General features: G+C 28.3%; 1 protein-coding gene across 1 annotated transcript; it reads right to left on the reverse strand.

Annotated features, from left to right (window-relative positions):
- Positions 1 to 8,365: 8,365 nt before the first annotated feature.
- LOC101256836 (uncharacterized) lies at positions 8,366 to 13,190 on the reverse strand. Its single transcript, XM_004233276.4, has 6 exons — positions 12,936 to 13,190; positions 12,710 to 12,801; positions 12,224 to 12,323; positions 10,773 to 11,604; positions 10,383 to 10,516; positions 8,366 to 9,307 (listed from the first exon to the last, which is right to left on the reverse strand). Exons 1-6 carry the CDS (start codon positions 13,028 to 13,030, stop codon positions 8,437 to 8,439), a joined length of 2,124 nt encoding a protein of 707 aa, XP_004233324.1. The 5' UTR covers positions 13,031 to 13,190; the 3' UTR covers positions 8,366 to 8,436.
- Positions 13,191 to 16,287: the final 3,097 nt, after the last annotated feature.

Genomic DNA, 16,287 nt, shown 5'->3' on the forward strand with positions numbered 1-16,287 from the left:
TCGTAAACAGTCTTTCTATTTAGTAGGTTTGCATTTATTTTATCTTTTCTCAATAGTGCCGTATCTAGAGTTTCAATTAAATGTGTGTATAATAACGAAAAAATGTATCTTAAATATAAATTTGATTGATTTTGACTTTTAGATTCTTAATATGAATCATAAAAGTTTAAAAAAAAATTATAGGTTCAAAATATATAGTACTGCTACTTTTAAATTTTAATATAAGCATTTGATTTAATTATATAAATAATTTATAGTGCTAATTTTTTTTAGAAATTTTTAATGTACCACAGTTGAAAATTTTGAAAGATTAAAGGAAGAAACAAAAGCAAAATTAGTTGAAACGTCAAAAATGTAACTGGTAATCACTTGGAGAGATGTTACTCAAAAAGACAGGTGCACTCAAACATCGTTGTATTGATATCAGGGGAGGCTCAGCATAACTCGAGGCCTAAAGCAAAATTTTTATTAGAGGCCTAAAATCAAAATAAACTTTATCTGTATTTATTTATTTTTCTAAATTTCTAGATGTAAATTACAACTTAATATCTTTGTATAAATGTTTTTTTTAAATACTTTTATTAATGAGACAATTATTATATTGAATATATTAACATAATTTTATAAGTAATAAGTCAATAAACTTTAAAGATAAGAGCTAGAATCATAGAGTCCCAATTCAAAAAGTTGATAACTTGGTATACCTACTTTAATATGAAAATTTACAAAGAAATTAAAAAAAAATTGTAATGCACTTTGTTCAACACTTTTCAACTACTGATTCATATTTTTGAGAGTATACTACTCTAACTATCAAAGATTTAAAGAAAAAAAAATGCAAAAGGAGTTAAAAAAGAATAATTAATATGAGAGTTGTTAGCAAAGAAAATGTAAAAATCCAATATAGTACTTCCTTGACTTCTTCTATTTTAATGAGATTAAAATACATAATTTTTTCTCTGATTAATATATTATACTTTAAACATGGGTTCACATATCTATATTTAAATATTTTTTAAAAAATATAACACGATTATATATGATTTAGAAAGGGGAGTATGGGTTCACGTGAATCCACTACACCCCCTCTAGATACGCCTCTGTTCCTTATATCTTACTTTATTGATTATATTGACTATGTTGTTACGTTGTTTGTATTTCTTAACTTTAAACTTTTCAACTAATCTTGAATTGTAAGGAGTTATTTAACTGTTATATTCTAAAGGGGATAAGTCAAAAATTATACTATCAAATCAACATAAATGATAATAAATTAACTTATTAAATTAAGATGATGCTATATAAACTGAGACGGAGAATCTCTTTTTTCTCTCTTTGGGAAAGGATATTGTAAAAAGGGAAAAAAAGAGTATTGCTTTCCTTGGCACCCAAGTACTTTTTTGTATCATTTCAATGTAGTCTTTGTATGTGTCCCACTTTTTAATATGTTTATATGTCCCTACAACACCTGAAATACATATTGGCAAATCCAACTTCTCCTCGTTAAAATACCTCAATCGTAATTAAAAGACAAACACATGCATAATGGAGAAGAGAATCCTATGTGGGGTAACTATAAAATAAAAAATGTTACTCATTGAAATTAATGCACACCACTTTTGTCACAAAGAAAAAGTTTCCCTTTTTTTTTTCTCTTTCCGAATTCGATACTCATATTAAAGATCGATTATTTTAAAGTTGCGTTGTATAAGAATTAGGACGGCTCTATTCAGAGAAAAACGCTTCCTAATAAAAAAGAAGTTTTATACCCAGCGCTTAAATCTAAATTATCTCATTAAAGAAGTAACATTTTCATTCACTGCACTACATCGCTTGATAAAATTTATCTTTATTCGATTATCGAGGTATGACTTAAAAGATTTATTTTTACATGGTATGTTCAAATGGGATTGTTAATGTATTGCCAAATTTACCTAATTAAAGTGAGTTAGAGTAGATACCTTTGTGTGCATGACCAGCTAATTAATTAGTGTATGAAACTTGCCTTCTCATACTGAAAGGTGCTAATTAATTCAGCTAAAGATAAAGATTAAAGAAAGTATCATAGGGATTAGAGAAGTTTAGCAAAGCAAAATTCATAATCTGTAATAGTACACCTAACTTTGTCAGATTGACTAAAACATTGTTTAATTTTAGGTCCTTTAATTTAAAAATGTTAACAGTAGTAATATAATCAACATATATAAATTGTATTAGTAGCAAAGACAATTTTATTTAAGAAATTCAAAATATGAAGAATGGCCCTTATTAGTTCTACCATTTTACAATACACATAATATTTAGGCTAAAGAAATTAAAATTGAACCCTTTCGATAAACATAACCTTGAATAGGTAATTACGAAGAAGTCAATTGTAGAAAATGATACTAAAATTAGATTAGAGTAATAAAATAGAAACTATTTATTCACCAACTAAGGAAAAAACTTATGGATATTTATATTTAAATAATGTAACTTTTATTATTATTATATAATTTAATAAATTAAAATAAATATCAATTAATTAAAATTAAATAAAATAAATTATAAATTTAAACACATGACATACATATATTAAACTGATATAAATACATAATACGAATAAGTTTTACCATTTAATTAAAATGAAGAGTGCTAGTTTAGGATAAGTGTGAATTGTTACCTCGTTGGGAGCACCAATGCATGCACACAGAACTATCTCTATTATGCCACTCTTTTTAAATCTTATCTTTAAACACACAAAAAAAAGACAACTCTAATTTATTCTGCATCTATAGATGAGAGACTTGAATGATTGGCCAAAAAAATAGGTTTTAAAAGTTAAACTTCAATAATTTTATGCTATATAAATAATAAGTAGAAAGAGTTCAAGAGAACAACTTTTTGGTCTCTAACATTTTAAAGTTATTTTTAAATTTACCAAATATTCTTTAAAATAAAAAATATTTTAAAATAGATTTGATCAACTTTTAAAATAATCCAGATAGAATCCAAATGAGCATTTTAAACATAAAGTTTAGATACTGACATTGATTCAGTAATCAGATTTAAATTTTCCTTAGTTAAAAGTCTTGTTTCAGGCATTGTGTGTATAGAAATTCTTGATTGGAGTGTCATTCTCTAAGATCCTATTTGATATGAATTCAAATTAATTGGGCTAACACCAGATAAAAATAAAAACAAATAAATGATTATACACTTATTGAATTTTTCTATATCAATTTACCCGCACAATTAATATTGAATAAGTTACGAAGAAATGTATATATTTTTTTAAAAAAATTATTTCAATATGTCAACCATATTTCTTTTAATCTATCTCTAAAAAAATCACTCCTTTTTATAATTTAAAAAGATTAACTTTAAAAAAAATTCTAGATTTTACTATGTATATGAATAACTTATCCCAATCACTATAATATAAATGATAGAATAAATTATCTCAAAATTGACAGCTAAATAGGACATAAAATTTTTATCGCATTACTACTGTCTTATTTCGTCACTACGACTCTAATAAATAATTTATAATCATACAAATAATCCTACCTAAATTAGAACAAAGAAAATAAAAGACAAAAAACTTAATACATAAATAATTAATTCATACATTATTAATTTTAATAGGTAGGTAACTCTAATCAACCATCTCGAACAACCTCTAATTGAATGATTACTTTGACTAACCTAAATGAAGACCTAAAGAGTAGTTTAATACATCTCAATTCCATAAACAAGTAAGAGTAGTTTATTTGATCAATCATTATCTGTGTTTGGTGTAGGGACACTGATTTATTAGCCAATAAATGAAGAAAAATATAGGAATAAATGCACAAATATCGATCTAGCTATAATCAAAATTCTAAAGATATATTTGATTTTATCTAGGATATTATTACTTCTGAATTCATTTTTCATAGTTTGTGCTAATATTGCTTTTTCAACCATCTAAATTAGTAATGTTTGTACACACGATATGTGTAAATATTTTTTAAATTTCTTTTTTTAAAACATATTTTAATTTACAAAAAGAAAAAGAAATTTTTTAATTCTTTTTTAAAAGATTAAAAAATTTTATTTTCGTGATATTGTATTTAAAATAAGTTAATTTTTAATTGATATCATGATAAGTGCAGAAAATCAAATAAAACATTAATACATTAAAATTAAAGGACACTTTTAAATTAATTTTTTTAAATACACATAATTTTTAATATATGTGTACTAACTAATTATAAAATTACTAATAAAAAAATGTCATGTGTCCAATTTATGTACCCATAATTTGTTTTTAAGAGAGTGTACACACTCTCTATGTCATGTCAGTGTTTGTGGTGTATTTATTCTATATCAAATTAGCTTAGAGGAGCTAATGTGACCTTAGTTAAGTACGGGTGTGTCTCACATTTAGATTACAGTTTAAGAGGTACTTGTGTCTTATTCAAAGATATATATTAATTACTTCCTCCGTCCGTTTTTAGTTATTATGTTACATTTTTCTAAAGTCAAATTGATTAATTTTTAAAGTTAAATTACATTACGTTAATTCAATATTTTAAGCAAAAATAAATAAATTTCAAAAACTACACGAAAAGTATTATAAGACCATCTCCAACCCATCACTATTTTACTCTTCATTCCCTATATTTAGAGAGTAAAATAGAGAATGATCCAACCATTCTCTATTTAACTCTCTATTCTTCAATTATAGAGAAGTGAATAGTAATTTTCCAAATTTGGAGAATTACTATTCACCTCTCTGTTTTACTTTTTGATGGGAGTAATAGGACCTTACTATAATATAAGTGTGTCTTTGAGATTTCGAGCATAGGTTGAGGGGGTACTTGTGCATTTTCCCATTATTATAATATTATTTCTATTGTGTTTACTAATTTAATCTCTATCATTTGTAATTATTTTCTAATGCAATATAACAATTAACAAGTTACTACTTTCACCAAATTAATCATTTTTAATTTTATTTTTTAAAAGAAATAGTCACTTTAAATATGTAACTTAAAGTTATTTGAATAATATTATTAATTAAGTCTCTAATATTTATAATTATTTTCTAAGTAATATAATATCTAAAATATATTATTGATTTTTAAACTTTTTGGTCATTTTAAATATGTAATTTAGATTATAATTTTTTTCATTATGAAGTATGCACAAAATTTACATGATAATTTAAATAATTTTTTTTTATGTTATTGTGATAAATTATTAAACTACACTTTTTAGATAGCATGAAAACATTTTATTCAATAGTTCAAATGGAATATGAAAAGTAAATTAGTACACGAAATATTGGATACAAGATGAAATTGTTAATGTATACAAAAAAAATTTAGCTACACATAAAAATAAGGACAAAAATGCTCATTTTAACTCCGTAATACATTAATAGAACATTTATGAGAGTAATGTAATAGTCTTGAAAGTTGAGTATTTATGTAAGATTTAAAATAAATTTCATGTAATACAATATTTATGATGCAATTATATTTTATCAATGCTTTCACTTTTATTTAAATTGTTCGTTAATATGCATTGTAGATAATATTTATCGCAATTTATGTTTTAGAATAAAATATAATTTTATATTAAATGAAGAATTTGAAAAATAAAATAAAATTTTGTATTACATAAAGATTATAGAAAAATTATTCTCAAAAAGAAAAAATGTTTTATATTATGAAATAAGAAAATAAGAATGAAATAAAAATAATAATATAATATTATAGATAATTCATTTGGAGTTGATTGTCTAAAAAAATAGATAACACTATATTTAAATAGTAAAATAGATAATAAAATTAAAAATACCCTAAATTACAATATTTTACATATTGATATAATAAAGATATGTGTGATAAAATATTTTTACAAATTATAACAATTAACAGTATACAGATATAGTAACACATCTACTCAAATATGTAAACTATATTACTAACTTTTAGTAAACATACAAGGATTAAGATTCTTATTGATTGGCTAACATAATTAAGTTTGATTTTCAAGCACACACACAAAGATAAACATCAATTATTGGACCTCATCTTTCCTTCTCATCCATTAAATTAGTCGTACGAATTTAATTATTTTTTGTTGCCATTTATGTAATCTTAATTAACTCGACATATAATGTTAAAGCTTTTTAAATTTATGGCAGGAATATTAATAGTTTGTTCGGTTATGTTTTTTTCTTAAAAAAAAAGGTGAGAAATAGTTCTATATGTTTGATCAAAATATTTAAAAAGTAACAATTAATGTTTGATCAAGTTTTTTCAAAGTTTGATTAACATAGACAAACTAAATGATTATATGGATTATGACACTAGTTATATATCGTTTATATGCTAATTTAATAAAATAATAAAATTAAAAATTATGTATTTTTAATAAGAACGAAAAATAAATAAGATCAGAGGAATAATACATTTTGAAATCGAAGAGGAATCCAAGGGAAAAGTATAATAGGAATCCTATGGAATAATTAGTTGTCTACTCCATTGTTAGTCAAGTGTGAACACTGAACACAATAACACGTTTCCCAATGTTTTTAAAGTAAAACAATTCAACTCGTTGGCGGAAACTTTAGTTTTCCTCGCTCGTGTTTGAAAAATTATTTAGGAATATTATTTATGTTTGTTTTATGATTCAATTTTATTTATTTTCTTCAAAATATATACATGATACAAAAAGTATATTCTTTCTCCTATTAGGATGTCGTGTCACATATTTTAGTTTATTAATAATAATTTTCTAATTCTTTAAATGATAACTTGTTTAATTTTAATGTATCTATAAGAGACCATTAATTCATTTTCTATGAAAATCTAGTTGCTTCAATTTTACAACGAAAATCTTTATTCTATATTTTATTTACGAGTATTTTCTGTTATATCTATATTAGATTTTAGTTTTGCTATAGAGGAAAAAATTAAACTAGTTCCTTAAAACTGATGAAGAAGACAATAAATTTAGTTGGATATTTAGAGATAAAATAGATATTAGGAACATTAATTTTTCCACAAAATCTAAACATTTGTTGCTTAATAACGGCAAAAAATCAAACGTTTCTTGTTCATAATTAAAAAAAAGGATTTTACGCAAACTATAAAATTTGTTCAAAGCTTAGGCAGATTCAAACAAAGGAAATATCTGATTCAAAAATAAGCAAGCAAAACCCCCTAAATTTTAAGAAATTTACTCGATTATCATGTGAAGTATTCAAATTATTTCACAATTTATACTTCAAAAATAAAAGAATCAAAAGAAAACTTGAATTTTAGCTTGTGGCGATTTCTTTGGTTGACATCAAGGGTATACAATCTCCTAGGAGACAGTTCCTTACAAAAATTCGTTAATTTATTTCTTAAAGAACCAGAGGAAGTCACATATTTTTTTTTTTGAAGAATCAGAGGAGCTCATATAAGTTCCTTATTTAATTTTTTTTTGTTGAATATAATATATGGGTTGTTCAAAAAAAACTTAAAAACTTTTAATAAAAAAAAAATGAATAATGTGACATGACATCCTAGTAGGAGAGAGAGAATGTATTTTTTGTGTCAAATATATTTTGAAGAAAATAGGTAAAGTTGGATAATATTGTAGTCCTAAAATAAATATAAATAATATTTCTAGGTAATTTCTAAAACATGACTGATAATCTAAGGAAATTACTCCTTAATTTATGAGTCGTTTCAAATAAATAATACTCCATGTTATATACTTTAAAATATTTAAAATTTTGGAATTGGACAACTGCGCAGAGGTGTAATATTTTTGGGTTCCACTTTTTAACATTAAGATGATATGTTTTTTTTTTCAAAAAAATAAAATAATTTAACTGTATCAACTAAAAAAATACAATTTCAATTATTTAAAAATAGAGAATAATTTGGGAGGAAACAAAGGTAAAGTAAAAGAGTCAAATACTATATTCTTTTGCGCATTGAGTCATTAAAATAACTAAAATGGTTATCATTTTTATTCCTTAAAAAATTGTTTAAAATTTAATGAAAACTCAACTAAATATGTTTGAGATGACTTTTGAATTATGAAATAAAATTAAGCGGTTTTCTAACAAAATCACCCTTAGTTAAGTGACACATGAGGTAACATCTCATTAGAGTCACCAGACTCATCCCTATGATTAATATGAAAATATTAGTGTAACAATTTTAATTTTTAACATATTCAAAAGTTTAATTATTACTCCTATTATTGAAATAATTTTCTTGCAAGTTGAAACAATTCCTTCTCCTGGAACATTAGATGAGGTGATGATTATGTATTCTGTTAACAGTATGAGAAGCCAAATACTCGTAAAGAAACGAAGACAAAGACGATGATGGATCCACAAATGTACTCCCAGTTCCATTTTGCTAGTATACAAATACAAAAAGAAAGGAATATTGCAGTGTATCAACAAGGATACAATAATGTATGAACACACAAAACCCAGCATGGAAGGTGAACCATACACATGTATATGTATGTGGCACTGTTCCATGTCCAAAGAGACTCAACCCAGTTCCAAAAGTCACCAACTCTTGCATTCTCAACACCTACTAAAGCTCCTTTCCACAAATAATAAGCTACAGGAGGAAAAACCAGAAATATTAACACTATATTGCACGCCGCCCTAATAAAAGACTTCAACGTTTTAGCTTTAGCATCGAGCATCAAGGGTCTAGTCATTAAACACATAGGGACCAGCATGAGTGCGCCGAGTTCTGCAGTTGCAAAGTTTATGACTGACATTATGCAAAGTCCAGTACAGGCAGCAGCAATTGTGACTGATTTCAAAAGAGTCCATTCCATTCCTTGAGTTCGGTTCATGTGTAGAAGAGAAAAGGAGGAACCCAGAATCGCTTGCAAGATTAAGAGGGTGAATGCTGAAAGGATAATCCAGCTTAAGAGGTTAGTTAGAGGTGATGAATCTTGTACTAGAGACAGAAAATGTGGAAGTAATGTTACAACGGCACCCCAAAAGTGGACAATAAACACGGTCTTCGCTGCATGAAGCCATCTCCAGGATCGAAATGAGATGGCTGGTATATCAGAAGAAGCTGGAGAAGATGCAACCTTTGTTTCCATCCCAGAAATCCTTCTGGTAGAATCAGTGAAAAGAGAAGCCGCGACCATTGGAAGAGGAGCAACAAGCAAGGCAAATGGTATCATGTAGACTCCAACTGACACAAATTTATTCGGAGATGTCAAAAGATAAAGAAAAAATGACTGGTGAAACTTCTCAAGCAGGTTATTTACAGAACGGATCACTCCTTCAACCAATCTGCAACAAGACAAGAAATTTTGAAAGACAAATTAGATGTGCTATTAATACAATATATGGATTGGTTGGTTGGTTGGGGGGGGGGGGGGATTTACAATTATTAGCAAACAAAAAACCACTTCTAGCATTCCAAATTGGCCCTCCCTTTTCTGTTCAGGGGATGCCCTAAAATGACCATCCCTCTCTAGTTATAGCATTCCTTATCCCATTTTGTCCTTCTATTTTTACTTGATGAGTCAACTTTTGTCCTTTCAAAAAACTTTAAATAAACCCAGAAAAAATAAGGTTTATCCACAGAAAGTAAGATAACATTGAACATTTTGTGAGGGTTAAACGTTAAAATTGGTAAGAAAAGAACACGCTTCTTCAGAGTGATGCAAACATTAAATATTAACAGTATTTGTTATAATTAAGTTGAAATTAATGTTACTAACTCATTAAACCTCCAACATACGAAAATGACAATATTTATTCCAACTCCTCAATGAACACCTTACATATGATTTCAAAAAGCTGTCAAAAGATGACATCAATCACAGCTGAGTTTTCATTTTCAATTAATTAACCATAAAGAATTAATTTGCCACACTCAATTTCATATAAGATTGCAATCTAATAAAAAGTTGTGGGGTAGGGGGGGAAGAAGAAGAGAAGCCCTGAAACTCAAAGTAGCAGCAGAAAAGGACTTGCACATTGGATGAAAAAGAAAGTCAAAAATTTGAAGGAAAAAACAAGTAAATTGAAAGAAGTAGAGGAACATGAGTGGTAAAAGAATAAATTGTTACAAACACTAGATGAATAAGAGGACAACAAAGATAACGTGAGAGATGAATCCTAGTACTCAAATAGAAAAATGTCATTCCCTCCTTTAGTTTTTAATCTTTAAACTGAGATTTGAAGAATCCACCTTTTCTTGTTTAGAATGGTAATTCGGATCATTATGGACTAAATGCATACTTCTCTTAAAGCAAAATGGATTCACCCATGTAGCAATAATCCTGCGGTTTGCATGCTTTTTGTCACTAGGAGGTAGCTTATAATAACACTGGGGGAGAGAAGGGAATTGAGTACCGACCTGCCACCTTGCAAAAGTAACTCGTTTGGTCGATTTTTGTAGTTCGCTACATGTTTTGCTGAGATCTCCATAGTAATGGCATCAACTTGATAATCTCGAAAAACACCATGAGGACCTGTGGGAACACCCAGTGCCTAAAATAAAGTAACAGTTGCAACATATGATCAGAAATCCAACAGAGTAACTTACCTAACGTTCAGATGTACAAAGACAAATTTTTCTAATTTTGAAATGTTTTTTGTGACTAAAACTTGTAGACTCCATCAACTGGAAGGACACACAATTCTGTTTTCTGGAGGGTTTGGGGGGATGGGATGTTTTGAAAGCATGTACCAGTAAAAGTGTTACTTTTTAGGTGTTAACAAATAAGTGTCGTTTTGAAGTATATACCTGATTATATAATGAGCTAGCAAGTGTAGCAGAGCCTTCAATATATTCTGCAACAGAAATACCAAAGTTCCATTGGGGATTCAAACTTCTAGCCACTGTGCCCAGTTTGTAAAACAGTTCAGCCAGACTTCTCAACCACCAAGAGTCCAACAAAGACCCTAATTTCTCAACCTTCACCCTTAATCGTTGCCCATTTACAGCCAAATAGTTCACAACATTGATCAGATCGAGGTTTGGCATCTGTCCATTGGATGCTTCAGCATATAAATTGAGAACATCTCTTTCTGCTTTCTCACTGCCATCTGTAACCTTTATGACAAGGGCAGCCGCCATTGTGCCAGCACGTAGAAAATCATTGGGTCTCTTTCTTCCTGTTGTTGGACTTGCATTTGATTCAAATAGACTTCTTCCAGAACCATCAAATGATGGTGTGTGATACTCTCTTAGCCACGCAGCAACTGCGGCATATTCCCCGTGCTGTGAATCCGCAGCAAGCCATATGATATCTTTAGCTAGCCACGTCACTCGAGTGAGCAGGGAGAAAATTGAGTATGCAATACCTAGTGATAAAGCCTCGCCCATGCTGGTCTTAACGGAATTATAAGGGGTCACCAATACAATAGCCTCCTTCCCATCACCACGTGGAGCTCTTATAAATCCAACTGTATTGATACCATATGATGAACAAGTATAATTCTCCTGAGCTATTCCTTGATCAGGACTGGAGAAAAAATGCAGGGGGTTAAACTTATTCACTTGAGGTAGGAACCTGTGGAAATTAACTTCACCGCCCAAATCCGTTATATGCTGTGCTACCAAATCTTGGATGCCTCTACATCCATGAAACAAAGGAATGATTTAGATATACATGTAGATATAGAGTAGAATTAGGCTGTCAAAAGTACAGGTAAACAAAAAACGACTTACAAAGGTACTACTGATCTCAAATAAACTCTTCCTACTCCCCCTTAGACACCTCAATGTATGTACAGTGGTTTATGTTGGTGAAAAGCTTCCTATAAAGTTATTGTCTGAAGATTCTGTTTGCTCCATTATCAAATAAGGAGAAGAAGACGTAAGAAACGAGGGTGCAAACAGTCAGAACCTTAATTGCACAATGCTATTTAGGGCACAAAAATACGTAAAGGAAACCACGTAGACTCTTTGCTATATCTAGCTTTCCCCGCCAAAATAGTAAAAATAGAAAAGGAAGTTCCTTATCATGTGATCATCTTGAAAGAGTTCTCCTACATGAGATGATGAAAGTGTACACTTCTCACCAAATTAAGGACATCATAATTTTATTAGAAAATCTCGTCAGCAAGTAAAGAATATTCAATTATCATTTGTCAACTAGTTTCTTCTAAGGATATCAGCTACATTAGAAGAAAGCAACATGAACACATGAAGGGAAGATATTTGGCATAAATAATGTTGAGAAAAGTACATACATGCTTGAGCTATCAGTATTGAAATCAAAGCTAACGACCTTGTTCACAAACATTCTAGCCCGTGAAACATCATCATTCGACAGCATGGGACTAGCAGAACCTGCAAAATGACAGTCCAAACCGAGGTTAAGGGGGAGAATTTTTATAGCAGTAATCACTAGAGTTGGACATTCATAGAAAGGACAAGGAAATTTTACAAGGTAAGCATAAAACTAGCTTTCTATCAATCAATCAATCAACTACAAATCAATCCTACATTAGTTGTTCGGCTATGCAATCCTCTACAGTCGCTCTACTCTATTCAACCCTATTCATTCTAAAACTGAATAATTGAACTTTATTCCAACTCATATTACAAAAACTCAATCCCATAACGACAAGCTACAGTATACATTTTTCATGATCTAACATTAGTGAACTTTGAGATTCTGAAGAGACAACTTGTGCTTTGACTGCATAAAAATGAGGAATAGCAAGAGAACTAACCAGGCATGAGGGCATTTTCGGAAATGTAAGTGTTCTTAGCGAGAATAGGCAAAAGCAATAGAGCAAAAATCCCAGCTGCGCAGCAAGCCACACTGAATACATACCAAAATGCAAGATTAATCAGTGAATAACTTAAAACTTTTAAACCTTTCATTCATATGCTTAATTTACTACTTCAAAAAAAAAGTGTATGAAGTTTAGATACAGAAAGAGTAAGTGAGTAAACCTAACGATGAAACTATGGGAGATAAGGAAGAGTCCAAGGCGGATGATTGGTCGAGGCTTCGCCTTCGCTGGCTCAGCATCCGCCATCGTCTCCATCGGCGTCGATAATTTCTCCTTTCTCTCTCCTCGAAATCGGATCTACTCTACACTCTTTGCTCTCTTCATTGATTCATAATTTGTCTTCAAACGGCGTCGGATGGATTGAACTGTTGACTTGGGATCGCCTGGTTTAATCGGGTTGTCGGGTCAATCAACTTAGCTATTTACCCCTTTCTCTCCCCATGGACTCGAACCGCCTCACAATTTACGTTTTTTTAGGAACTTTTACATACAATTACTTAAAAATAATTTAATTATTTTTTATAACTATAGTTTAATAATTACAACTCGTAGCTACATGTTATATAAAAGAGAGAGGCGAGCGAGACCGAGAGAGGAGAGAGGGGGAAAAGAGTGGGAGAAAAGTGAATTATATATGTATAAATAATTATATATCATACATATGTATTTGTATATATGACAAACGAGATTGAGAGAGGAGAGAGGTGAGTGAGATTGGGAGAGGGAGGAGAGATGCGAATGAGAGAGGGCAGAGAGTAGAAGAGAGGTGAATTCTACATATATAGGCTAAATAATTGTATATTATACATATATATATATTTGTATATTCGAGTGAATTATGCATATACAAACGTGACTAATTATACAAACTCAAAGTCAACTCACATAATTAATGCATAATGTTAGTCGCAAGTGGTAATTATAGCAAATTGTAGCTTTTTTATAAGAAATTCAAATGAGTACAACTGGGCCAAAAATTCTACTTGATTTAAAAACAGTGTAAAATTCTTTTATTCGTCAATTTTTATTTATTAAATAATATTTTTCTTTTAAATAAGAGTTTAGGTTTAAGTTTATTATATCTAAAAAGATTATTTACTTTGTTAAACAATTCAAATGTTTGACATGATTTGTAAGCAAATTTAACTCTTAGTAAAAAATTAGATATTTATGTTGCTTATTACTAAATACATTTTAAATTTGTATTTAAACATAAAGAAATTAGATATTTCATTTAATTTTATTTAATTCGTTCAACTCGTTTAATATTTAAATTCTCTCGTTTCGTTATCGCTATTTATTTAAATGGTCAAATGTCTAAAATATTGATGACAACACATGAATCAAATCCCTGTAATTTATTGCATTATAAGTAGAAATGTAGAGTGATTGCTCCCCTCTTTTTATACCGCAACGATTCATTTGAATTTATTTTTCCATTATTTAATTTCTGAACTCCTTTGAATTAATATTCATGGTTCATTTGTATTTGTTTTGATCTACCTACTAATTTGTTGGAATGTATCTATCAACTAAATACACAATGTCTCATATAATGGCCCATGTCTATCAGAAAACAAGCAGATTATCTTATAAAAATATCTATACGTGAAATATTTAATGACGATTATTTATTTTTCATCGATAAAATCACAATCTTATATCTATACATATTTTTCAAATTTTTCTTTAAAATTATACATATTTCTAAGATAAAAATATTATTTTCTGCTATTCGATTCGTAGATAACAACGATGTAATTTCCTATTAATGGAAATGATAATGATGTTGATTGATATAAGCATGTATCCTTGATTGCAGGCATTGTGGTACACACTGTCTCTTCTCTTTTCCAAAGCGTGATAAGGCAGGGCATGCACCATGTCTTTACATTTACTAATGAATCATCAATTGCTAAATTAAAATTTTAATCTCTTTCGTATAGAGAAAATATATTTTATAGGATAATAACTTTTCTACGGCGTTTAAGTAATATGTAAAGTTTATTTTTGATTATTTATAAAATTGAGGCGGATCATGTAAGAGTAGTTGTCTGAATAGTAACTATCTTTTACCTTCAATCTTAATTTTAAGTTTATCAAAGGAGCAAAAAAGGCAAGAGTTCCTAGAAAAAATAACGAAAAAGAAGAATATATAGAGATGGATTCAAAATTAAATATTCTAATTATGTAAGCTTCTTATATTGATATTTTTAAAGTTGTAATTTTTTATCTATCATTTGTTGCAATTTTAATAAATTTTTATGTTCCAGGGTAAAAATATTGGGTTGAATATGTAGAAATTATACAAACTTAACGTAACATATTTAAGTGAAACAATTAATAATGCGTGTGATAATTTATCAATATATATTTACAGACAAGAAATCAAAAGTTCACATTTCAATCAATTGAATATTTAATTTACTGAATTTGATATCATAAAAATTAATATCTTAATTTATAAATAATTGAAAAATAAAAAAATACTAACAAATTGTAGTTTTATTTTAGGCATAATAAATAAATATGATTTTTAATTTGACCTCATTTTACATTTATATATTTAAACTTTGGATATGTACAAGTAGACACTTAAACTTATATAAAATTAAACAAACAGACACACACAGATGTCATATTTGACAATTTGCATCCTGCGTGGTGTCCTACGTGTATTATGTCATGTACTAATAGGACTCATGTGTCTACTTGCATTATTCAACTTTATACAAATTTAGGTATCTACTTATCCACACACAAAATTTGAAAGTGTAAATATAAAATGAAATCAAATTAATTGTTTTTTTATATATTATGTCTATTTTTTATATTTGTAATTAATGTGTCCTCCCATCATGTACACTTGATTTTCTGCTTCGACTAAGCACATAAAAGATAAAAGGACAATAAAAAAACTTAAATTCAAGACTTGTACTCTATTTTATTTTTATTTATTATCCATTATTTGATAAATAATATTTTCAATTTTATTTGTCATTTTTAATGTATCAAAGAAAATATGATTATCTTTTTTATGTTTTATCTTTAGCATTAGTTGTTTATTTTCAAATAATTTCTGAAAAATTAATCCTACTAATTACTAAAAGTCAATTAATTGAGATAGTGTGGTAAATAACCATTTTTTTAAAAAAAAAAGTGAATTAAAGGACTATATTCTCCAATATAACGTTTAATCGTGCCATAATCTCATTTTATTAGGTGACCAAAAAAGAAAGGAAACTATATAAATAGAGTAATTTTCTTGAGGTCATGATGGACAAGAAGACATTAAGGTAAATATTCAATAATTATTCCACAATGATGCAAAAATTTAGGCGTGCTGCCTAATCGTTGACCTAAGTTCTTATATAATCAATTACTTTGGTTATAACTTCTCTCTCCGTTCCATTTTATCTGATATATTTTTACTTGAGATAAAATTTTGATAGAGAAAAAAAGACTTTTAAAATTTACAGTTTATTAGAAATTTGTATGGTTATAAATTGTTT

Source organism: Solanum lycopersicum, chromosome 2 (genome assembly GCF_036512215.1).
Source record: "Solanum lycopersicum chromosome 2, SLM_r2.1".
NCBI lineage: Eukaryota > Viridiplantae > Streptophyta > Magnoliopsida > Solanales > Solanaceae > Solanum > Solanum lycopersicum.